General features: G+C 43.1%; 1 protein-coding gene across 7 annotated transcripts; it reads right to left on the reverse strand.

The window, feature by feature from the left end:
- Positions 1-261: 261 nt before the first annotated feature.
- On the reverse strand, positions 262-18720 carry ZNF821 (zinc finger protein 821). Of its 7 annotated transcripts, none has more exons than XM_054710309.1 (8): positions 18645-18720; positions 17963-18026; positions 15260-15376; positions 7019-7163; positions 4153-4291; positions 3390-3494; positions 2016-2182; positions 262-1233 (listed from the first exon to the last, which is right to left on the reverse strand). In XM_054710309.1, the coding sequence occupies exons 3-8, from the start codon at positions 15297-15299 to the stop codon at positions 579-581; spliced, it is 1251 nt and encodes a 416-aa protein (XP_054566284.1). In that variant the 5' UTR covers positions 15300-15376; positions 17963-18026; positions 18645-18720; the 3' UTR covers positions 262-578. The 7 variants fall into 7 exon arrangements, with proteins under 7 accessions (XP_054566284.1, XP_054566285.1, XP_054566286.1 ...); XM_054710310.1 differs by lacking the exon at positions 18645-18720 and adding an exon at positions 16583-16670 and having other exon boundaries at positions 17963-18309; XM_054710311.1 differs by lacking the exons at positions 17963-18026; positions 18645-18720 and adding an exon at positions 18074-18309.
- Positions 18721-26209: the final 7489 nt, after the last annotated feature.

Genomic DNA, 26209 nt, shown 5'->3' on the forward strand with positions numbered 1-26209 from the left:
CAGACTGTTAATTACCTTCTTTAGGGTTGTGGGACTGGACCCTCACAAAGTCAGCACCGGTTCTTTAGTGTCATAGCTATGTCTCGTCAACCTGTAACGGCCCAAATACCCAGGGATCTTTGCTTGGAGAGCCTAAGTTGAGGTGTACCCTCCCTGAGAAAAGAACCACTGCCAGAAGTCTGCCTGGAAATTCCACACAGGTCTCTCCCAGATCACTTCATTTGCTAGAATGAAATTGAGAGAAGAGCAGGAAAGGGCCAATAAAGATAAAATTAATTTATTTGCCCTTACAACTCCATGGGCCACCTTGGGGCCCCACAGTCCTACAGCATGCCCTGCAGCAGTGGGCTGCGGAGTCCATTTCTATGGAGTGCCTGCTCCCTTGTCCAGCCTTGTGCTGGTTTCCTCCTGACCCCGTCATCCTGCTCCGACATGCAAGGAGTGCACAGGTCCACCTGCAACAAACCTGGGCCTGCCTCTGGCAGTAAGGACAGGGCCCTGTGGGTGGCTGCAGCACTGGTCCCTGTGGGCGTGGGTGGGCGGGTGAGCAGGAGGGCAGGCAGGCAGGTGTTTGTGGCTCAGTGCAGAGAGCTGCTGTTCTGCTCCTCAAAGGCCATCTTGCCCAGGAGCTGGCTGTCCAACTCTACCCCACTCACAGGGAGCTGGAAGAAGTTCATTTCGGCTGCTAAAGCTGCCATGGCAGAAGGGTCCTGGCCAAACTGAGCTCGCAACATCATGTCCATCTTCTCCAGCCTCCTCTTGAGCCGCTTGGCCTCCCGCTCCCGGATGAGCCGGGCCTGCCGCTTCTCCGGGGTTTCATTGGCCCGCTTGAGCCTCATGGCCTCCCGATCCCGCTGCAGCCGGCGTGCCCGCTGCTCATCTGTCTCCTGCATGCGCTGCAGGCGCTTGGCCTCGCGGTCCCTCATGCGCCTTACCTCCCGCTCCTCAGGGGTCTCATTGTCCCGCCGGCTCTTCTTGGCTGTGCGCTCTCGTTCCAGCCGCTGCAGCCTTACTTCCAAAGGCTCGTTCTGTCGACGGAGGGCCCATTTGCGTACGCTGGGGGTCTGGGCTTCCAGTAGCTTACGGTAGGCAGCACAGTTGTTGCACACAAGCAGAATTCCAGCAGGGTAAACTGGAGGACTAAAGGCAATGTCCTTCCCCTCAGCACTGGAGGGGCCCTCACTGTGGGCTGGGGGTAGGGATTCCATATTAAGTACTTCAGGAAGTTTCTCACTGGGAAAGCAAACATTTTGGATGGTTAGTGTCACCTTCTAACAAGGCTCTGGTATTCAATTCTGACTTATTCTTGTCCTACTAAGCCAGTTGCTCCAATTTCACCACTAGGGGTCAGTTTGACTTCCTCTCCATCCCTGCTCTTCTCTGGGCTAGGGTGTGCACCAAGTTTTAAAGCCCACCTGGAGTTAGAGGCTGAACCAAAGGCCACAGCAAGCCACTAAAAATCAGATTAACCCTTAAAACAAGCCCTTTCTGCTCAAGCCAGAATGGTGGTGTTTGGTAGACGCTGTGCAGGGCAGTCCTGCGGTGGGAGGCAGTCCTTGAGGCAGAGGCTGCTTTAAGGGCAGGCACAGTCCACTGGCTCAAGCTCCTGCCCTGGCCAATTCTGCACTGCATGCTAGCTAATGGGACTAGGACACAATTCACACTGTTCCAGTCGGCCTGGGACATAGTAGAGACTATGTCCTCACATCAGGGTCCTTTCAGCACCCTATAACTTTTCTTCATGCTTTATCATGAATATTCTTGGACTTCCCCACATCTCTTTCTAGGTGAAAATATTATACTGATAGGGAAAAGAAATGGGAATTCATTTCCCTTTGGAGATAGCTAATGGAAGGGGCATATTTACTGGTCTCATTATTTGTATTTCCAAAGAGTTTAAGAATCAATTAGTTGCCTTTGCATTACTGATCTCTAGCCTTTTCTTTGACTTGGGAAAGCAGAATCCATATCCAGTAATTTGTTCCCAATACAAAAGGGTTAGGTGCCCAGCTAACCTGTTAAACGTGGCATGGCTGGTGAAACGGGCTCCACACACAGCACAGTTAGACCGCTGGTCCTCCGAGTGGATTAGGAGGTGGCGACCCAATGACCCTGGGGAGCTAAGGGCCCGGCCACAGACAGGACACATATAGCTCTTGGCACTCACAACTGCTGCAGTGTGCTGTAAAACAAGCCTTAGTCTGTCAACTCACGCCACCCCCAAGACAATCTACACCCATTTAGAAACTACTTTGGGGGAAATGTCCCCTTTCCTTAGTCTCAGAACAAGGGACTTGCAACTATTCTCCCTGTTTAGCACCTGGAAAGTTAAAACTTTCTTGTGTTAATGGGCTTTCAGAAGGGCCAGGCCATTCAGACCACTGCTCACATTTCATTAGTTTGAGTTCTACTACTTATTGAATTGCATTAAGACTGTTGACTACATTCTGGGACATGTGGCTGAACTAAGGAACAACGGGCTCCAGAGCCGTCTTCCGAGCCTGAGAGAATTCATGATTGGGGCAATTTCTCTCTGACGGCTTGCCTCACATTGTGCAGGTGCAAGTCCAAGTGAAGGGATCAATGAAGGCCAGTCCAGAAGCTAACTGGGAAGACTGGTACTCAAAAGGTATTTTAAGTGTCCTGCCTTTCCTTTAATGTTTTAAAGACAGTCTTTTGAAGAAATGTGTCTCCTCATAAACTATCTATCTTTACACTCTACCCCAGGCTGCCATGTGTGCTGAAGCCTTTTCAATACAGCTCACAAGGCACAGGTGCTCTGTGATTGGATCAGGGGGAAAAGAACACAAAAGTCTGTCTTGCCCGGCCCGAGTGGCTCAGTTGGTTGAGCCTGGTCCTGTGCACTGAAGGGCTGCTGGTTCAATTCCCAGTCACGGCACATGCCCAGATTGCACGTTTGATCTCTGGTCGGGGAGCGTACGGAAGGCAACCGATCGATGTTTCTCTGTCTACTTCTCTCCCTTCCTCTCTAAGCATGTTCTCAGGTGAGGACTTAAAAAAAAAAGTTTGTCTTATTCTCATCCCCTTACTTACACTAACTTTCTCCAGTATTTCAGAAACATTTATGTTAACTCATTTTTTCTTCTTTAAAACAAAGCCCTCATTATTCACAGGTGTTGGTTTTTATTTCACTATTTAAAATATGCACTAAGTAATTTTTTAAATGGTACTTAATTTTCATAGTATGTCTGCATGGGAACCCCAGGACATATTTACCCAGCATATTCCACTTATTCTCCAAAATGTCCTGAGGACTGGAGTGAGTCTGAATGAGAACAACAGCCCAGGGTTCCTTTGGGAGCTGGAGACAAAGGCTAAACAAGCTGCTGGCCCTCGAGTTCCAGAGCACGCAGCTCCCCACGCCATACCTGGTACACGTGAGCAATCAGCTGCTCCCGACTCCCACAGTCTAGTTGGCAGAGGGGACACTGGCAGAGTCCAAGTAAGGGGTCAGTATTCAAATTCTCTGTGACCTGCAATTCAGAAAGTAGGCAATTCATTAAGTCTGCTGACCAGTCTCTTCCCTGCCCCTACTTCTTTTACAAGGTATCCTGTTATAAAAAATACAACCTGATATCACATATTATTCTCAGGTTTCCATACGGACCAAAGGAAAAACTAATAGGGAGATGGGAGTTAACTTGCACTAATCTTTATTTTCTCCAGGGTTTCCTGCCATGAGGGCATAGGCCTGCCCCAGAGAGAGCTGAGCTATTGTTTTCCCCAAGGTGAACTGTAGAGAAAGGATTAGCTTTCCTCTTGCCATGCTTCTTGCAGGAATCTTCAGGAAACAATTTAGTGAGGTAACACTTGGACTTAAATTTGCAAACATATTCAAGAGCACACCTCAGGAAGTCAGCTAATAGCTTTGCAAAGGTGTCTTTGCAAAGTTTTGTACAGCTGTCTGGAAAGAAAGCTGTACATGGTGGAGTGATATGCAGGTGGAAAAGGAAAGCGGGTGTGATAAGAATTGTGTCTGAGGTTTGGATAACTGGTGCTGTGAAGGAAGAGGGGCTTCATATGAAGGCCCAGGAGACTGTCAGAGGCAAGACGGTTATAAATGGATGGGAGGCATCAGGCCAAACAGAAGAGTAAGGGGGCTCCCGGACCCAGGAGCCATTTGTCACTTGCCTCATGCTCTACCACTTCGTTCCCACCAACAGGCTGTTCTGCATTTTCTAACTCTTTTTCCACTTTGACCACCCCTCCATCTTCCTCTGATGTGTGGGAAGAGACTTCATCTTGTGTGGTCTCCTCTTCATCACCCTCACTGTCACCTGGAACACACAAACTGGTCACTTGTTCTGATTTTTGCAATGAATACATCTTGAGTTGCTTTCCACCTTAGAGTTTGCAGTTATAATGGAAAACATTTTTAGATCTTCCATAATATAGTTTGTATCAGTGCTTAGTTGGGTATAAATCATGTTAAGTGGAAACCAGTTATAGCTGTTGTTTATAATGCCATATACACACTAAAGAGAAAATCTGAGGCAAAACTGCATTGGGAAATGGCTATTGGGCCCTGTACATTATCATAAAAATAGTTACTTCTTACACATGGTTCCCAAATATCTCACACTTCAAATCACACCTCCTTCATACCTCACACCATGCTCATTCCCACAACATAGCACCTCTGATTTACCAACACTTCTCACTGACTTTATTACCTTACTTTTCTCCATAACCTCCCCCCCCGCCCGCCCACACAATTTCTCCATGGTGTCACATATACTATTCTATTCTGAGTCCCACTAACCTGTCCTCTCCCAACAAACCCCAAGGCACACTTAAATAAACACCAACAAGTTTTTCTTTCCTCTAATCAATAAAGGAGGCAGTAGTAAATTAGGTTAAAATGATGTCACTTTATAGGGCATAGGGAAAAGGCTGTTCAGTACAGTGGAAAATTAGTGCAGCAAACAACCTCAGGCAGTTTGTAGTGGTATTTGACTCACAGTGTTCTTATTACTCTGCTAGTAACTCAGCATTCTAGGCTAAATAAATCCATTGTTTCTGTTGGTTCTTTGGATTATCTGATGGATGCATTAAGTAGAGGGAACAGGTTATTCTTTACTTTAGAATGAATATAATTTATTGTGACTAAAGTAAGAATTGAATGTTTTCATTTAGGGAGCGGGATGTGGCTGAGGGGATGTCAAGGTTTGTGGGAGCTGAATTTCTGCCCTATTATTTATAAAATAGGGAGAAATTATTTTTTTGAAAAAGAAACCCACCATTACAAAGGGAGTTCTTTCTGAAAGAAAAAAAGTGCTAATACTCTGAAGATCACAAGAGGAAGCCAAGCCTAGGGAAGCTATCAGACTCCAGCCCCAATCCCACCTGGCTCCTGGGCGCCTGCGTCTGACTGTAAGCAAGAGAGAAATACAGAGTAGAGAGTTTCACCAGTCTCTCTGCAAAAGCAGTGAGATTCAGCTTTCCTAGCTAACTGTGCTGTTGTCTTCTCTCTTCTATCCCTTGCACAATTTCTAAATACACCAGTATCTGGGCAAAACTGGTTCTATTCTCTTTCTTCTTAAGAAAATCCAACCAAATCATCTGTTAGTAGTTATGTGTGTCTCTATTAGATACTCCACTTGGTTGGTATACTGGATCTGGCCTTATTCCTAAGCCCAAAGCTTTAGTTTGAATTCATCTCAGTAATGAAGGATTGGCACAGATTAAATCATACCAGACTTTCTCACCAGCTTATCTGGAATACTTGTAAGCTTAGTCCCATGGTCAGCAAACTGTGGCTTGCGAGCCACATGCGGCTCTTTGGCCCCTTGAGTGTGGCTCTTCCACAAAATACCACGGCCTGGGCGAGTCTATTTTGAAGAAGTGGCATTAGAAGAAGTTTAAGTTTAAAAAATTTGGCTCTCAAAAGAAATTTCAATCGTTGTACTGTTGATATTTGGCTCTGTTGACTAATGAGTTTGCCGACCACTGGCTTAGTCTAAGATAACAATGCATCAAACACATTTTTGTAATTTATCAAAAATCCAAATATATCTCTCTACTAGAAAGATTTTTTTTAAAAAGAGTATGCTATCCAGAGGGATGCTGCATTTTTTCCAGGATGGAAACCTATTAGACTTTTATAGATGTTGCCATTCCCACCTATTATTCAAACTGATGGCTCCCACAGGTTTTCTAGAAATATGTGGGCTTATTTTTCTCTACCTGAGCAATTAATTGCTAAATATTTTTGTTAAATTAACAGTTTGAGTGGAAACTGTAGTTCTTAGAAGGTTGCAGAACTCTCTCTCCCTCTTTGTTCTTCCTCAACCCCAAATGGGAAGAAAAATCTGAAATCCCTCTCTGAATTAACACTAATAATAACCAGTAAGGATGAAATCAGTAAAGTGTGGAAATCATCATAGAAAATAACACATCTCAAAGTGTATGTGTTCAGGCAGGTCATGGAACAGGCGATCCACAAGGCTCGATTGGCTACCAGCCACTGTCTTTTCCATCTTTTAACCACAGGGATCTACTTAGGACTTGGTGTGGGAAGGGAAGACCTTGACATTAGCATTTTATATGATGCATAATCTCATTAATTTGCAATATCTCTTGTATAACGTTAACACTAGGCCTCAAGCAAAAATTTCCATTAATGCCACTCTTACATTTTATTAATTATGAACAAATAGATCCGAGGAGACAGGGATTTTTTTCTCTTCACTTGACCTAACCCAGGGGCTGCTTGGGCACTAATTATTCCTATGCCCTGTCTCTCACAATCATCAAAAACCTATCTGTGTATGGTACTGTGCCAAGTACTGCAGTCCATGAGTTAAAAAACCAACCAACCATCATGCCAAACCTGTTCTCGCTCTCTGGATAAGAATATGCCCTCAGACCTTAGAACACTTTTGGGAACACTGAGGATCCACAAATCGCCTTCTTCATGTCTTCCTCCCAACCCCATGCACAATCCCCAGAGCACACACACTCTGATAATTCTTCTCCCATTGCCCTGAGTCATTACCAGAAGGTGCAGAACTCACTGCTACTGGAGTCCTGATCTCTTAGTTGTTGGATAGCTTGTCGCTGACCGTCAAGGTCTCCAGGAAAATCAGTTTTCATCATCGCCTGGCGGGCTTGCTCTTCTAGCCCAGCAAATACTTGATCCCCTGGTGGTCAGAAGGAAAAATAGTTAGGCCACCAGCTGGGCAGCACATCCAGGCAAGCTAGTTGGAAAGTCAGACCATTCAAAGGTAGGAGGCAGGTACCCTGTGGTGGAGTCATCCATCTCCAAGTCAGCTTGTTGCCTACAACTGTTTCTGGGCTCGGCTACTCTTCCTGGTAAGCCAGATGCTCTAGAAAGCATCATCTGCTCCCCTTAAATTGTCCTAATCTTTACTCCTTTTTAAAAGGTGATCAATTGCTACTTTATAGATTTAGCTTTAGAATCTCAATTCCATTTACAACCTTCCATCAGGATTGGTGAGACAGAGGCAAGAAGAGACAAAGGGCCGAAACCGGTTTGGCTCAGTGGATAGAGCGTCGGCCTGCGGACTCAAGGGTCCCGGGTTCGATTCCAGGTCAAGGGCATGTACCTTGGTTGCGGGCACATCCCCAGTGGGGGTGTGCAAGAGGCAGCTGATCGATGTTTCTCTCTCATCGATGTTTCTAACTCTCTATCCCTCTCTCTTCCTCTCTGTAAGAAATCAATAAAATATATTTAAAAAAAAAAAAAGAAGAGACAAAGGAATAGAATAAAGATATGGCAACAAATATGGGCACAATCTGTGAATTTTAAGGTACTAGCATTATGCCCTGAGTTAATGTCTGTCTCTGGCTATAAACCAGTGCTTCCAATAATCCATCTAGATAACAGTATATAATCCCATCTTTCATTCACTCTCCTTAAGACATGCTCTGGCCCTGGCCAATTTGGCTCAGTGGATAGAGCATTGGCCTGCGGACTGAAGGGTCCCAGGTTCGATTCCAGTCAAGGGCATGTACCTTGGTTGCGGGCGCATCCCCAGTAGGGGGTGTGTACAGGAGGCAGCTGATCGATGTTTCTCTCTCATCGATGTTTCTAACTCTCTATCCCTCTCTCTTCCTCTCTGTAAAAACTCAATAAAATATATTTTAAAAATAAATAAATAAAAAAATATATATTTTAAAAAAAAAGACATGCTCTGGAAGTTCTTCCTTGACTTCCTTTCTAATGCCTATCAGAATTATCCATAAGCAAATCAACAATGAGTTGAATAATGGATTAAAAGGAGAACACACTTCTGCTGAGGAACACACTTCCTGAAACATGCCATCGAATTTGCAACAAGTATTTCATCTGATGTCCTGGGTCTTTGTTTGTTTGTATGCAATATCCAGAAGCCCTAGACCTGTCCTTGATTATACATTTACTTCTGATGAACTCTGCCTGGGATCTGTGTGGTTATTGAAGAGTTAACATTTAAGTGTTCTTTTATTTCCAAGAGGCCAGGCATAAGGAGAAAAGGGAATTGGGTTTCTCGAGGTTTCCATTATCTCAGTCAGAGTGGAAACTACAGTCCCCATTCTCCAGCTACCAAGAGAGGATAATAAAAGCCCTAGTGAAAAGATTGACAATAGACCAATAGCGCTTTCTTACTGAGGAGAGAAAGGGGAGTAAACAGGCTCAAGTTCCAAGGCAGGAGACAATGATGTAGGAAAAATGAACAGGTTAGTTGATCTGCACTACTAGTCCTGAGGCAATGAAAGAATGGATGTGAAGTAGACTTCATGGGATTACTTAGGCATTCATTCAGCAAATATTCATGGAGTTTACTATATGCTAAGTGCTGAACACTAATAATAGCTCCAGATTCTATGTTAAATGCTTTATAGTTGTTACCTTACCTTAATTCTCTGCTAAATTCGATGTGGTAGGTATAACTACCCACGTTTTACTTAGGAGAAAACTAAGGTCTGTGGTGGAACTAAGTATTCAAACCTAGGTTTGCCCAACTCTACTATCCATGTTTTTAAACTGCTTTCTAGTAGTGATATAAGCAGAAGGCTAGGCGCTTTATCATAGTGGTTTTGCTGAAAACAAATGCTGTCTCTGAGAAGAATGGCTCTGATCCTAGTGGTACTGTTACCTTCATATCATGAGAAACTGATAAATATAACTCAAATATCAAAATAATGTTCTCAGGGCCAGTATATGACAACAGGAACCATCATTTTGATGGTTCTGATACCACGTGGTATTACCATGCCTGGGTCAGAGTAACTAATATTATGGGTACTCTGACTGATACCGTGAATGGGAGTAGAGGTGGTTAGAGTTCAAACGTACTGCAACCACACAGCCCTCAAGTAAAGGAAAAATAAGCTGCTTTAAGTCCACTTTCATAATATCCAAGATGACACACTGGATATTAATTACTGCTAGGGAAAGCAAAAATTGAATTGTGTTATAGTGTCTTCTCTTCTTTCTTTGCAGAAGTAAAATATTTAATTTCTCCATGTTGGTTCCACTGTAATCATAAGACCATGGCCAACTGGAATAGTTACTGAATTCTTCTGGGAAGATGCATGTTTTTGGACCTGGTGGCTATGGGCAGATATGGCACTATGAAACAAGTTATGTACCAGCATATAATTAATTATGAAGGGACAGATCATTCTCATCAGTGATACTGCTCATCTCTAAAGAAACCTAGCCAGAAACCAGCTAGGTTTATAGCATATTTAGAACATATACCTCACCCCTCTTTCTATTAGGAAATCACCATTGGATTAGTAAAAGGGCATCTAAAAGTATATGTACCTTTCAATAGCAGCTAGTACTTCAGTTTGGTCTCTATCAACTGGAGCTTAAAATTTATGTTTGTCTATTGATGTTTAAATATTTAGGCCTTCCCAGAACAGAGAAGGGTCTATTCCATAGAACTTCCCTAGCTAGCACTTTTTGCTCACCTAGGCAATCTACCCTAGGACAGGTGGAATGAACTAATTGTCATTCCTTTTTGGCAGTTTGGAGATAAAAGCTGTGCTCTTGTATTTTATTCTGTTCCTGGCTTGAGAAAAAAAGTTAAGGTAAACTTTATTCCTATTTTAAACATCAACTAAAGCAAACTACATAAAAATCATTAAAAAAGGACATGATTTTGGCAGGCCTCATAGGAAAAGATGTGTGGATAATCTTCCAGTAGTCACTATTTATTTAATCCCTAAAATCTGGCTGTCCAGAATTATCCTTTCACAAGAAAGTAGTGATACTTGCTAAAAGTATGTCATAATTAAGTATAATGTGATTCATAGATACTAGTGATTAAGAAGTGTTATACAATTGCCTGCTTGTATAATGTAGAATCATTTCCTTCTATCTTGAGACTGTTGGAGTAGGTTAAAAAAAAATCCTGTAATCTCTAGATATTAATGTAGGGCAACAATCTTATTTAACATGGGTATTTATTTGTCTATTAATAGTTGAGAACAAGTCATCTGTGCTCCCACAGTAAAAAGCAAAGTGCCACTTCTCCTGTTTTTAGTATAAAATCAAGATACTATTTGAGCCCTAGCCAGTTTGGCTCAGTGGATAGAGTGTCAGCCTATGGACTGAAAGGTCCCAGGTTCGATTCCAGTCAAGGGCACATGCCCGGGGTTGCAGGCTCAATCCCCAGTGAGGGGCGTGCAAGAGGCAGCTGATCAATGATTCTCTCTTTTTCATTGATGTTTCTATCTCCCTCTCCCTTCCTCTCTGAAATCAATAAAAAATATACAGAGAGAGATACTATTTGATTTGGTTAAGATTTTTCAAACCAGATAAAAACAAGGCCATACAAGCAAGTTTGTGAAACAGATGAGAAGCTTGAGATGAAAGTTATTAGAAAGACAAAGATTTTACAATTCTCTTTCTTGAGTCCTTGGTGTAGTTAAATGCATGGGTGGGCAAAAGTAGGCTTACAGTTGTTTGTATGGAAAATAATAGAATAATTAATAAATAATAATATAAGAATAAACTGCCCCTGGTCGGGTAGCTCACTTGGTTGGAGCATTGTCCTGATATGCCAAGGTTGCGGGTTCGGTCAGGGCACATACAAGAGTGAACCAATGAATGCATAAATAAGGAACGACAAATTGAAGTTCCTCTCTCGTTCTCTCCCTTCTTCTCTCTCTAAAATCAATTTAAAAAAAAAAAGAAGAAACTGTTTCACATACTCATGCTTTAAACCTACTTTTGTCCATCCAGTAAATGCAGTTTCTGGCTGACTGAAATTAAGGATAGCAGCTGAAACATATCCTAACAGAGCAGATGTCAAACTCAGAAAAGACGAGCTAGTATTGGGAGTGAGGAGCTTAGGATTCCATTTCTAGCTGACAGTCTCTGTAATCCAAGGTGCGATCACATGTTGAGAACATAACATTTACCTCGCAGGGACACTGAATGAAAATAAAACAAGTTGCACTTTTTAGAAGAGAAGGGATTACAAAGGCATTTTTCCTACTTCGCTGAAAAAGCTTTTAATTAAAGGTGAAAGCTTTTGAATATATGTTGCAATCTGAAAACAAAAACTCTTCAGAAAAAGTTTTCCTTTTCTTAGTGGTTCGCTTGGTATAAAGACACCAAATGAGAGTGTGGAAGGCACTCTATTTTCAACCTCTCTAGAAACAGTTGACAAAAAGTTATACTCAGAAGGGGTAAGATGAGGAAGGAGGGAGGAAGGTCTAACAGATTTCAGCTCTTCAGCAGTTTCTCTGTGACTAACATTTCTGGGCTTTTATTCCAAAAGCTCTCATCAAGTCTATTAATGAGCTGGGTAAAACCCAAGCGTCTGCCTGAATATTTCTGAGATACACAGCCAGTCCAGAGGAAAGCCAAGTAAATGTCAGAACAGCCTGCCCATTGCCTCTGAAGTGAATCGGATAAATGCTGCCAGCCTGCAGCAGTGGGATTCTTAATAGATTGTTTTAGGTGGGCTTTGAGCTTCATGCCACACAGTCTTCTTCTTTCCAGAAGGCAGAGCTAATGGAGCTCAGCCATTACTCTGCCAGAGTGCCCACTGCCTTTGATACTGAAGCAGAGCTTCGGCAGGCTTTCCTGCCTCCCAGACCTTGAGTCCATCCCATTTACTTTAAATAGACGAGCAGCATTAAATTCAATACATTTAATTGGTTCCATTTCACTGAAAGGGGATAGGAGACTCGAGTGGTCAGAAGACTGAAATTACCAATTTCTATTTGTCATTACTGTCATGAGAAGATGACCTTTCAAACCAGGTAGGATCAGCTTCAGTCTCCAAATAGTAAATAAACAGAAGACCCCTTGGAGACCAGCCAATCCCACTGTCGTCTTCTTTGGTCAAGCTTAGTCAATCACCTGAGAAGCCCTCACAGCTCCCTGCCCAAATGCATCACCGAAAATAGCCCCTCCTTTGGGTCTGCTTTTTAGTGGCAGCTGAACATGTCTGTTCACAGCTCTCTTCATGGCACCACCAGAGAGGCTGCAAAGTCCCACCCACTCCACCACAATATAATGTTCCCTTGCTCTGGACACTGCATTTCTGCAGCTGTAGAAGTGTGATATTCTGTCCTTGTCCATGGCCTGATTGTCCATCTGTTTTCCAACTCTAATACCAGCTCGTCCTGGTTTGACTGGCTATGGTGGGAGGAGATGCAGCTGATGGGTATATGCCATGTGGACACGGGCATAGGCCACACAAGCCTTTACTGGCTCCCCTTGGCCTTACACAATCATGCTATCATCCACCTCATCTTTCCTCAAATCTAACCAGTCTCTTTGGACAGGAGGTTTGTATAGGTAAATACCCGATTCCTATGACTGCCTTATTCGTGAACCCATCATCTCTATTAAGAGTACCTTTCCTGCCCTGTCTTCTTGGGGTCACATCTGTGCCTTTTATCAGTCAGTACTCACCTTCAACCAGAGGAGAAGATAATCCTCCTAAACCACTGTGTTGTATTCCCTATGCTAGAGATGCTTCATTTTCTCTCTTAACGATCCTCCCATTCAGCCCCACTAAATTTTACTGTTTAGCAACAATTTCTAAATCCTTCTTAAACTACTCACCTTTATAACAAGCAGCCTTCCACATTCACCTAGAGTATACTCCTAGAAGAATCCAACTTGTTCTATCTTATAAATATTTTCCAAGACTTAAAGAATTAATTGTCTAAGGAGGTCTGCTACCCTAATCTCATTATCCATAATATGTTGAAGGCCCCCTAATCCCTCTGCTCCTACTCTTGAAATTACCCAATAAGACAAGAAAAGGTACATAGTGCCTGGCATACAGTATCTTTTTAATAAATGTTGGTCCTCTTTTTAAAAAAATATATTTTATTGACTTTTTACAGAGAGGAAGGAAGAGCGAGAGAGAGTTAGAAACATTGATGAGAGAGAAACATCAATCAGCTGCCCCCTGCACTCTCCCCACTGGGGATGTGCCCACAACCAAGGCCCATGCCCTTGACTGGAATTGAACCTGGGACCCTTGAGTCCGCAGTCCAACACTCTATCCACTGAGCCAAACCGGCTAGGGCAATGTTGGTCCTCTTAACTTCTTGTCTATTCTATCTTCTCAAATGGATTTATTTTCTTTAAAAAAACATTTCATATATTATACCACTGAATTCTCTTCAAATGTTGCTGTACTTGATTTAGTCAATCCTCCATAATAGGGAGCTATTCTTCTCTTTTATAAACATTTAGGTGAGGATGCTTATCTCCCTAGATCATAGGAAACTGTCTGATTAATTATCTCGGTCCTACATAGATATGTTATTATTAATTTGATAAGGTATTTTAAGGTACTTGAACACTCTCTATGAGCAGTGTCAGAAGCTGAGAGGGATAGCAGGAAATATATATGCCCTCTAGAAGTTTACAATCCAATTACTGACATAAAACATACACTCAAAACTATTGGGGCCGAAACCGGTTTGGCTCAGTGGATAGAGCGTCGGTCTGCGGACTGGAAGGTCCCAGGTTCGATTCTGGTCAAGGGCATGTACATTGGTTGCGGGCACATCCCCCGGTGGGGGGTGTGCAGGAGGCAGCTGGTTGATGTCTCTCTTTCATCGATGTTTCTAGTTCTCTATCCCTCTCCCTTCCTCTCTGTGGAAAATCAATAAAATATATTTAAAAAAAAAAACTATTGGGAAATAATGCAAGGCAACAGTGCATACCTGGTCTTCCTGTTACCAGTCTCTCCCTCATATGATCCATCCCAAAACACTGCATTCTAAATGTCACTCCACTCTCTCTGCTTAAAAACCTTCAGTAGCTCCTTTTTGTCTACAGAATGAAGTTTGAACTTGGCCTGGCCTTTAGGACTCTACAATGTAAAACTCGTGGCCGGCATGTGGCCTGCTGGCCACGAGTTTGACATGCTTGATGTAGAGTTAAACATCTCCAACTTCATATCCTATGACTTCTGGACAAATGAAACTTCTGCTTCATCCAAAGTCTCCTTATCCCCTGAACATATCACATGTACTTCCTCTTACATCTTTGCTCACACTGTCTTCCCTCTCCGATTTTACTTTTCCCTTCCTCTTTTTAAAAAGTTCACTTTGCCCTAGCTGTTTGGGCTCAGTGGATAGAGCGTCGGCCTGTGGACTGAAGGGTCCTGGGTTCGATTCCGATCAAAGGCACATGCCCAGGTTGCGGGCTCGATCCCCAGTAGGGAGGCATGCAGGAGGCAGCCGATCAATGTTTCTCTCTCATCATTGATGTTTCTCTCCTTCTCCCTCCCCCTTTCTCTCTGAAATCAATAAAAATCAATCAATAAATAAATAATCCACTTTCTACCTTCTAAGACCCAGTTCAAGTTCATGGTCTAGGGCCTCTTCCATCAAGCATTCCCTTGCTACCTCAGTCTACGATGCTCTCTCCCTCCTCTTAACTTCTATAGTATACAGTTTGTATAGCATTCCTATTTGGCACTTAGCATATACTATCAAATAATGGCTACATCATAGTTTTATATATCCTTTTATTGTTTTACAGCCTGGGCATCTAGCACAAGACTTTTCACAGAATAGATATCCTATAAATGTTTATTATATGAATACTAAGGATGAATCAAACGCACCTCCTCCCAACAGTTTTCTAACACCTTCTCCAGCAAACAAACACACTTTAAATCCATCATGTTCAACACCTTTAACCCTTTTTTTCTTCACAAATTAGTGTAAGCCTCTAACCTAAATTCAGATTACTCTTCCATTCCCATCCAGATTCCAGAAGACAAAGCCCAATACTCACAGTGAACTTTATTTGGATTCGTCTGTTTCCGACGGGACATGTTTCCCTGATCCAAGAGCTCTGGCCTTTCCCAGTTTCACGCCTGGATACGTTACTACCTCCTTGCAGGGTGCTGACCTACAAGAAAAAGGATACAGTTAGCACATGTCGTTTTGCCCAGATATCATACAAACTTAACGGATAAAAAGATTTTTAAAAATAGTTCTTAAGTGTATCAAACTCACCAGTTATAAATAACTGAACTAATTAAAGAAAGAAATTAATAAATCTCTGGCACATCAAGGTCCCAAGAAGTTTACGAAGGGACTCCTTTAGAGGATTTAGAAATTCCACTCTAAAACTATCTATGGAATCCAGAATACTATTACACGCTCGTGATCAGGATAAAAAAGGAAGCAAATAACTCAGGCAATCAGTGTTAGTAGTGCCGTGGGCTCAAAGGAATAAATCCCCGTGAACTGTAAAAGGAAGGAACAAAGGCTAAAGAGGGTAGCAGCTCTCATGCCCACTGGAAGTCAAGCCCTGCAGTCCTCCCCAGGGGGAGCCTCCAGGTGTTACCTCACCTGGAGGTGACCAAGGCATCATCTCCCTGAGGCAAGAAAACATCTCAAAACAACACAGAGCCAGTGATTAGTGATGCAGGCACAGCGCTGGGCACTGGGGATGACAGGGCACTGAAGCAAACCAGACTTCCAGTGCTGAAGATGGGCTCTCGCCAGGAGAGCCAGATGCCATCCACATTGCTGAGTACTAACTCAGCACTGGAACATCAAGCTGGCCCCTGCTCGCATGCTCTGGAGCGGTGGTCAAAGTTAGTAACTTTAGTGCCTCTTCTCAATCCAGCCTCTACGTAAGCAGAGCGATCAGTGGGAGAAACAACGAGAAAAGCGCCTCAAGTGAGCAGTGCTGCAGAGACATGCACCTGTTTCCCTGAAACAGGAGGGATAGATACGTAAGCCTGGAGGTTCCTGGTTAGTTATAAGACTTTCCCAGCAGTAAGTGTTGTTAGAGAGTCTGAAGTGAATTAGTATTGGAAGCTGTGAAATGTTCTTTGAAAGATCAAGTGAAGAAACAGACCGATTAAAAAGAACTAGATTCCTTTTCCTACCAAAGACAAGAATATGGGTCTGGTCGCCCTTTAAGTTTTCTTTCAGTTCCTGCCTTCTCCAAGTATATGCACAGTGGATGAGCAACGGTAAAATTGTAGTTTTTGCCTGAAGAGGCATTATGAGAGGCTACTCCTAGCTATACTTTGCACTCCAGAACTCCTCTGTGTAGCTAGAAAGGACCTCAGACCTGTAATCAGACCCTGCCTCCCCTTACCAAAAGAAGAAAGAAACCGCAAATGGCAAAGACAGGCCTCCACAGGAAGTGGCAAAGGAAGCAGCTTTCAGGCAGTCTTCTATCATATCTGCATATCAAACACAGTTCTTTTTCAGACCTTTAATTAACAACCAAAACAAAACAAAACAAAACAAAACTCCAAATATACATAAAAATCAATTTTAACTATTTAGAGCAGCGGTCGCCAACCTTCCGGACCTCACGGACCACCGGTTGGCGACCGCTGATGTAGAGGGCAGTGTGCTGAGTGCTAAAGCTACTGGTATATGTTCTCCATTCTAAGTTTTGTGTAGATCATTTCTTTCTAATCAAGTAGTTATTTTATTAATGAAAGCAGTGAATGAATTTTACACTTTGGGTAACAAGCACTTTTCCTGTAAGTCTATGGAATCGGAAAGCAGAAAGCTGAATGAAATGCAGGTTGTCTTTCATTTTTTTTTTTTTTTTTTGTTCTAAAATCTGCAGAGCTACACCTACTCTATTGTAGAGGGAAAATATGAAATCTTAATGAATCTTTAAATTTTCTCTCCATCAAGATCAGAAATTGAAACTGTGAGATAAAGGTAATATTAAAGATCCTTCTGAAGGAAGACCAAATAACTTGAGCCAGGCTCTATTCCGATCATCTTGGTGAGGCCACAGTTCAATACTAAAGCTACAAGTCCGACACAGATGAGCATCTGCGTATTTAAATTGGCAGTGTCCACTGCGTCTTATAGTCCTCCTAGTGGCCAAATGGGGAACTGACCAGATGGTACCCAAAGGAACTTCACACCTGAGGGATTTAAGGGAAAATTAAGCAAATACTCTCCATCCCTCAAAAAAGAAAGCCTGTAGAGCAGAGGACTCTTGCAAACAAACAAACAAACAAGTAAACAAATAAATAAATAGCACTGAAAGTACATTCTTAACCACACAAGATCTCAGGGTTTTGTAGGCATTAAACGGTAATGAAATCCATAGACACGTTGGCCTAAAGGTCACTCATTCAATTTTACTTTTAACACTGCCTCAGTTCCCAAGCCCGAATCTGAAACCAACACAAAAATGTAAACGGAGAACTAACTGCCTGAACATCACCATCTCCAAGAAAACCGGGATAGGAAGAAAGGTAAACTGGGGAGATTCAAATCTCCAAGGGATTCTATTTACAAAGGCAGGCAGCTTTGTCTGTCTTCAGAAGGAGGTTAAGAGTCCTTGGGGGCGGGAGCGGGGAGCAACGTCTCCCCCGAACACTGTCCCTGCTCTCCCACAAGTGTTAGGTTGCAGCTTCCAGGACGCGCACCACGGACTTGAGCAAAGAGAAAAAAAAAAAAACGGGTGAAAGCCAAGCTTTACGGAAAGAGGGTGCATTCCCACCTCCAGCTCTGGTGCGGTTCCCACGGAGGAAAGTTAAACTCGTCTGAATCCCAGTGATTTCTATCTGCCAGAAAGGAGAGCACAAGAAAGCTGATCACGCAGCCGCCTCACTTCGGTTCGGTCTGGAGCGTGTGTACGATCGGCCGAGATGGTCCCTTTGGCTGCTGGCGGGGCGAGCCAGGTGGATTCCGGGGAACGATCAGCCGAAAGCCAGTGGGTCTTCCGCAGCGGCTCGGACAAACCCTCAGACAGCACCGTCTTCTCCGGGGTCTAAATTTAGAAGCCTGCCCGGGAGACGGCGACGCGGACCGATACCCGGGTCTGCCCTCCCACGCCCATGCTCCCTCCCCCTGCTCCTCCCAGCCTGTCAGACGCCGGGGCCGTCCCGGCCGCTCTCGGCCGAGCCGACCTGGGCCCCAGCGGGGAGGGCGGCTGCACCGACGTCCCTCCCGCGCCCAAAGGGGCGGAAAGAGGAGTGACCGGCGGGGAGCTGGCCGGGACCCGCCGCGACTCGGGAAACCGGGGCAGGGGCTGGGTCGGAGCCTGGGCTGCCCCCGCCCCGCCCCCCAGGCCGGAGCGAGCCCCTACTTCCCTCCCCAGACGCCCACAGACAAAAGACCGACGGCCGGCGACCCGCATCCTTAGCCCGGCCCCGGAGGGAAGGAGTCGGGGGTCCCTTTACCCGGCGCCTCGGCGCTGCGCAGCGCTCCGGGTCCCTGGGCCCCGCCTCCGGACAGACGGACCGCCGGACAATGGGCCCCGGGCTGCGGCTCGGGCCGGCCAGGCCGGGCTCTCCGGGACCGGGCCCGGCAGGCGGAGGGCAGCTGCGGGCCGAGCCGAGGGCAGCGAGCCGAGGGGCGGCGCTGCAGACGGACAAAGCCAACGGCAGACAGACGGACGGAGGGGGAAAAGATGGCGACGCGGGCGGCGGGAGCGCGCTGCTCGCGCACCGCAGCGAGCGAGGCGCGTGCACGAGCCTCCCTCGCCCTCCCTCCGCCGCCCGCCTGGTCCCCTCTCCCCGCTCCGGGCGCGCGCCCGGGGTGTGGGCGGGGCTTGGGGAGCGAGGGTCCCGGGAGGCGGGACCGAGGGAGCATCCAATCCCAGACGCCCGAGAGGGGCCTAGCCGGCGGCCCCGCGCCCCAGGGACCACCCAGGCTCGCCCCTTCCGAGGTCTTTCTCCGGCGCTGTCCCCTCCTCTGCTGCCCAACCCCTCCTGGACCCGTAAACTCCACCCTGACTGTCAGCCCTGATCCTGGTTTCCTATCTCACCTTCAAGTTCAGCCACAAAACCCACATCCCCTAACCACAGCTCCACCGCAGGCTCCCCCTCTCCTGAGCTCAACCTTAGTCACCCCCCCCCACCCCCCAACACACACACACCCCGAAACCCTCTTCCCTTCAGTTCCCCACACTTCAGGGTTTCTTCGGCTCCCAAGGGTCTTGGTGGGAGGGGCTGGGTCCAGCTGTCAAGACCTCGGAGAAAAATCTTTAGATTTAAAAAAAAAACAACAAACATTTAAGTCTCCAACGTGGTTCTCAAATAACCATAGTAGCTGTATACCTAGGGGCATAGGATTAATTTGGAGCAGGGTAACCTGTGGCATGGCACTGTTGCCACTCAAGGGACATTTGGGACAATTGAGAGTGGTCAGACTCACTTCCTAATAAAACACCTCCTTCCCCTGTCATCGTCCCTTTCTAGTTGCTCACTACTTTCCTTTCCTTATTCTTTCTTCTTGTAGAATTCCTGAACCTGCCTCTGACATAGCTTCCTTGGGAGAAGTAGGGAATGCCGTGGGAAGAAAATGGGATCTGGTGTTAGAAGATCAGTTTTGAGTCCCACCCAGCTCTGTCACTGATGCGCCTGGTGACTTTGGGCAAGCCACTTTCCTATTCTGAACGTCTGTTCCCTGAGATGTAAAATGGATAATAATGTAATAATTCCTGATCTCTATTCTCATGGATTGTTTTGATGATTAAGTAAAATGAACATATGAAATGTATATTCTGCAAATATTTTTTATGATTACTGATCCCACGAAGACAGAGCTAATGAGGATGCTGACCTTTGACTGTAAGCAACAAGTCCTGGTATTGCAAAATGTCCTTCTCATAAATCCCCAATGAGATGATATCATTGTCTGCATCTTGTGATTAATGTGAGAGAATGGCTGTGTTAAAGGATCTTGGTCCTTTACAATTCATTCATTCATTCTTCATTGTAGGTAGGAATTATTATTCTTTCATTTTGGTTAAGGAAACATTTCAGTTTCGTTTAAGTTTTAATTCCTAGGAAGCAAAAATGGAATATTCTCATCCAACCAGAAAGTTTTTAAACAGTTTAATATAAGAATGCAAGCTGGAATAAAACATTGGCTTTTATACTTAACAGTAATTCTTGGTGAGTTTAGACCGAGGGATACAAATATGGCTTTATTATGTACCTTTAAACTTGACATAGTTGATATTTTCTTTTTTTAAATATAGTTTTATTGGTTTCAGAAAGGAAGGGAGAGAGGGAGAAAGGGAGAGAGGAACATTAATGTTGAGAGAGAATAATTGATTGGCTGCCTCCTGCACGCGCCCCCCTGCCCCAAACCGAGCCTGCAACCTGGGCACTTGCCCTGACCAGGAATCTAATCACAATCTACTAGTTCATAGGTCGATGCTCGATCTCACTCAGCCACGCCCGGCCGGGCAGTTGATATTTTCAACATGAAAGAGCTAGCAGGTAAATCATTAGGAGAAAGCCTCCAATGACATGTCTTTGCTTCACATTAAGTTATTGTGTAAAGCTGGGCAGTTTGTTCTATCTCCTTGAGTTGCAAATAATAATGCTACTTTAATAACCTTCCTGTGCTCTAGAAATGCCTCAGGTGTGGTGATTCAGGGTTATAATGAGATAAGGGAAATTATAAAAAAAAAGAATTAGTTTATTTTTCCTCTACTCTCATCTACACTTGTTCGGTACCTAAAGACTTTCATTAATCATGGATTTTTTTATTTTACTTTCCCAATCTACTCAGATAGTTATGCTATTATTTTGCCACTTTATATTAACTTTCCCTTTAAATATTTTCCTAAGCTGTTTTATATTTATTGGCTTCTACAATGACCTTGTTAGGGCTTTACGTTACAATAGTATTGGTAGGATAACTTAAAGGACTTCATTAAAAATGTATTAAATAAGATATAATTCATATACCATGGAATTTATCCTTTTTAAAAGTATTTTTTTGTTGATTTCAGAGAGGAAGGAGAGAGAGAGAGAGAGAGAGAGAGAGAGAGAGAGAGAGAGAGAGAATGAATGACAGAGAATCATTGATCGGCTGCCTCCTACACACCCCACACTGGGGATTGAGTCCACAACCTGGGCATGTGCCCTGACTAGGAATTGAACTGTGACCTCCTGGTTCATAGGTCGATGATCAACCACTGAAACACATCAGCTGGGCTTAAAATGTATAGAATTCAGTGGTTTTTAGTATATTCACAAGGTTGTGCAACATTATCAGTATCTAATTTTAAAATGTTTTCATCACCTCAAAAAGAAACTCCATAGACATTAACAGTTACTCTCCAATTCTTCCTCCCTCCCCCACCCCCAACCCCTGGCATCCATTAATCTAGTTTCTGTCTCTGTGGATTTGCCTATTCTGGACATTTCACGTAAATGGAATCATCCAATATGGGGCCTTTTGAGTCTGGCTCCTTTCACTTAGCACAGTGGTCGGCAAACTGAGACTCGCGAGCCACATGCGGCTCTTTGGCTCCTTGAGTGTGGCTCTTCCACAAAATGCCACGAGCGGGCGCGCACGTACAGTGCAATTGAAACTTCGTGACCCATGCGCAGAAGTCAGTTTTCAGCTCTCAAAAGAAATTTCAATCGTTGTACTGTTGATATTTGGCTCTGCTAATGAGTTTGCCGACCACTGACTTAGCATAATGTTTTTGAGAATCATCCATGTTATAGTATATCATAGTGTCCGTATCTCATCCCTTTCTATAGCCAAATAATAGCGTTCCATTGTATGGATATACAGTACGACATGTTACTTCCATTCATCAGTTGATGGATATTTATGTTGTTTCTACTTTTTGACTATTCTGAATAATATTGTTGTGAACATTTGTGTATAATTTTTATGTAAACATGTTTTTAATTTTCTCAGAAGTGGAATTTTTGAATCATAGGGTTAACTCTATGTTTGACTTTTTAAAAAAAGAATATATTTTATTGATTTTTAACAGAGAGGAAGGGATAGAGATAGTTAGAAACATCGATGAGAGCGAAACATCAATCAGCTGCCTCCTGCACACCCCCCTCCGGGGATGTGCCCGCAACCAAGGTACATGCCCTTGACCAGGAATCGAACCTGGGACCCTTCAGTCCGCAGGCCGACGGTCTATCCACTGAGCCAAACCAGTCAGGGCTATGTTTGACTTTTTAAGGAATTGCCAAACTGTTTTCCCAAGTGCCTGCATCATTTTGTATACCTACCAACAATACATGAGAGGTCCAATTTCTCCATATCCTGGGCTACACTTGTTAGTGTTTGTCTTTTTCATTATAGCCATCATAGTGGGTGTGAAGTGATACTCAGTTTTGATTTGCATTTCCCTGATAACTAACGATGTTGAACATCTCATGTGCTTTTGACCATTTGGAGAATGTCTATGCCCCTTTTAAAATTGGGTTGTCTTTTTATTGTTTTATAAGAGTTGTTGTTTTTTAATATTTTGGATATTCGACCCTTATGAATATGTTTGCAAAAATGTTCTTCTATTCTTTTTTCTTTCTTGAGAGTCTCCTTGGAAGCACCAAAGTCTTGTATTTATATGAAATTCAATGTATATATTTTTTGGTTGCTTGTGAGTTAGGTGTCATTTCTAAGAAATAGTCATGAAGATTTACACCTATTGTTTCTTCTCAGATCCATTTTGGGTTAACTTTGTGTAAGTGTGAGGAAATACGGTACCACTTTGTTCTTGCATGTGGGTATCTAGTCTTACCAGCACTGTTTGTTGAACAGTCTACTCTTCCCCCATTGAATTATCTTGTTATCCTTGTTGACATATCCATTGGCCACAAATGTATGGGGTTTATTTCTGGACTTACAATTTTATTCCATTTATTTATATGTCTGTCATGCCAGTATCATAGTCTTTTTTGTTTATATGTTTGTTTTTGGACAGAAGAAGCTGTCTTTAATTGGGTGGCATGGGTTTTATTGGTCATACACTCTTGATAAGAACCTCATATTTTAAGGAGAGAAACTCTTGAGTTTATATTTAAAATTTAGAATTATGTTTTCATTCCTTTGAATTAATTTAAGGAAAAATAAAGTTTTCTAAGATGATTACAATGATAAATACCATGAAACAATGTGACATTAAAACCCAAATATGTGAACCCAAATCAGAATAACTGATTTAGCCCTAGCCGGTTTACTCAGTGGATAGAGCGTCGGCCAGCAAACTGAAGGATTCCAGGTTCAATTCAGGTTAAGGGCACTTGCCCAGGTTGCAGGCTCAATCCCCAGTGTGGGGTGAGCAGGAGGCTGCCAATCAATGAATTTTATCTCATCATTGATGTTTCTCTCTCTCTCTCTCTCTTCTCTCCCCCATCCTCTCTGAAATCAATAAAAATATATTTTTTAAAAAGAATAATTGATTTAATGTGTCTTTCTTTTCATTTGTTGAGAACCTCAATATACACAAATTGAAGGGAAAACCAGGAGGCAAATTATTATGGAAATATGGGTATATGGAAGGTATATGATGTCAATCAAGTCTCAAGATCTGGGTTCAAGATTAGATCCTGGAATTTATACTGTTGACCTTGGATTGGTGACTTTACAGCTCTCAGCTCCACTTTCCTCCTATAATAACTAAAAATCATTTCTGATCTACATCTGCTTCATAGGGATGTGTGAGCCTCAAATTAAGGTGATGTGCTTGTAAGTACCCTGTAAACAGCAAAATGGCAGAGATAGTTAATATTTGTGTATGGCCCTAATTCGTAATGTTCTCTGAAGAATCATTCCATAGATACTCTAAAAAATGCTCTTGATTTTTTTTTTCCTTAGGTCTTAGGAAGATAGATGTCTAGAGCAGTTCCTATTACGTTTTATATTCTTTAGCCTAAAAGCTCTCTCTGAGACTTTCCCCTTTCTAAATGTTAGTACTTAAAAAAAAAAAAAAGGCAAATTACTCTTTGCCCATCATCTTTCCCTTCTCTCTTACACAATGTGTAATACTTTCTTCTATTGCAGGAGTCAGCAAATGCTTTCTGTAAAGTGCCAGACAGTAAATATTTTAGACTTTGTGGGCAACATAGGGTTTTGTCACATATCCCGTCCCACCCTCCCTTTTCTTTTGCAACCCTTTAACATGTAAAAATCATTCTTAGTTGGAGGGGCTGTACAAAAACAGGCCTGATTTTGTCTGTAGACCTGTTATGGACTCTTATTTTTCTGGGTTCAAGCAGATTTTAGTTAGTTTCAGCCACTAGTTATAATAATGTTCACAAAAAAGTGTCACTGGTTAAACAAAGAAATGTTGTGTGTTACTCTTTACCCTAAAGCAAAACAGGACTTTCAAGTGAAACAGTGTGAGTCGGTTTGGTTTTTTTGTTGTTGTTGTTTTTGGCATATGTTTAGCATCTGAATAAAACTGGTCTGTTCACCTAGGGACAGAGATACTGTTTTGAATTCACATTGATGTATTATAGAATCTAAATAATTAGAAAGGGCAGGACACAGGTGATGATTGCTGAATCCAAGCCACTGCTGAGCAGGAAGAAATTTTTCTAAATGAATCATGTCATTTCTAGCAAGACAGGGCTCAAAGACACTTTTCACTCATCTTTACTTTCATTGTTTGAACAAAGTGGCAGTAATGTCAAGGATTCCAAAAGTCATCTAAACACAATGTGCTACTGAGGGCATGGAAAAATAGGAACTCTCATACATTGGTGGTAGTGGTGTAAACTGATACTTCCTCTTTGAAGGGTGACTTGGCATCATCTCTTAACATTAAAAATATGCCTACCCTTTGACCCAGTACTTCTGCTTCTGGGAATTTACTCAGTAAGTACAATCCATGCAGACAAATATCTAGTCATTGCAGCATTGCTTTTAGAGGCAAAATACTGGCAATAGCCTAAATGCCACCAATATAGCAATATGTAAGTTTGGAATAATATATATTCCAAAAAAGTAATAATGGCATGGAAAGTGTTACATAGGTCTCTCATTTTATTGTATCCTAAGTTAGTAAAAACAATAAACATATTTATACTTTTAAAAACCGAAATGAAGGTATTGAATTCAGTCCCTTCTATTCTTTTAAATTAAATGAGGAATAGAATCAGAATATAGTTATTGTTGGGACATTGGCTTAGTCAAGTAGTTTCTGGGAGAAAACTATCATTTCCCATGTAGATATATATAGCCTAGTATACGTACACATACATGTACACACACATGCACACACACTTTGTTTTCTTAAGTATTTGGAAGTAAGTTGCAGACACCATGACCTGTCACTTCTACATAGTTCACCATGCGTCTCAACTACATTATAACCATTACACCAATTGTCTCAAAAATACCTTTTAGTTAGTTTGAATCCATATCTAACAGGATCCATACACATTACATTTGGTTGCTATGTCTCTGCGTCTCTAAATTCGAGCAGTTCGCCCTCACTTTTATTTATTTTTTAAAATATTTTTATTGATTTTCTACAGAGAGGAAGGGAGAGGGATAGAGAGTTAGAAACATCAATGAGAGAGAAGCATTGATCAGCTGCCACCTGCACACTCCCCACTGCGGATGTGCCCGCAACCAAGGTACATGCCCTCTGACTGGAATTGAACCTGGGACCCTTCAGTGCCCAGGCCAACGCTCTATCCAGAGAGCCAAACCAGCTAGGGCTCACTTTTATTTTTTTAATGCCATTATCTTACTGCAGACGGCTTAATTTATATGTGCACGCATTTATTGCACCCCTTCCTCCCCCCCCGCCACACACACACACACACATTTAAAAGGAACCACATACCATGAATTTTCAGTTTCTGGAACCTGGTTTTGTTTAGACATACTTTTAGTGTTATAAAGGCAATTATTTCTAAATTCCTGTAAACCTCACAGGGTAACGCGTAGTTTCATTCCTATCACATGACCGCATGGCAATGCTGCGAACCACAATGTTGGAGTCGGTCGAGGCAGCCTCTACGGC

This window comes from Eptesicus fuscus, chromosome 21 (assembly GCF_027574615.1).
Source record: "Eptesicus fuscus isolate TK198812 chromosome 21, DD_ASM_mEF_20220401, whole genome shotgun sequence".
In the NCBI taxonomy this organism is placed as follows: domain Eukaryota; kingdom Metazoa; phylum Chordata; class Mammalia; order Chiroptera; family Vespertilionidae; genus Eptesicus; species Eptesicus fuscus.

Bases quoted from the DNA above. Each gene is read 5' to 3' on its own strand.
- ZNF821 (XM_054710309.1), bottom strand. From the start codon at position 15,299: ATGTCCCGTCGGAAACAGACGAATCCAAATAAAGTTCACT. The intron at 4,292-7,018 runs GTAATGACTCAG...TCCAGGTGACAG, and splicing joins AGTGAGTTCTGCACCTTCTG to TGAGGGTGATGAAGAGGAGA. The intron at 3,495-4,152 runs GCAAGTGACAAA...TCTGAATTGCAG, and splicing joins ACGAAGTGGTAGAGCATGAG to GTCACAGAGAATTTGAATAC.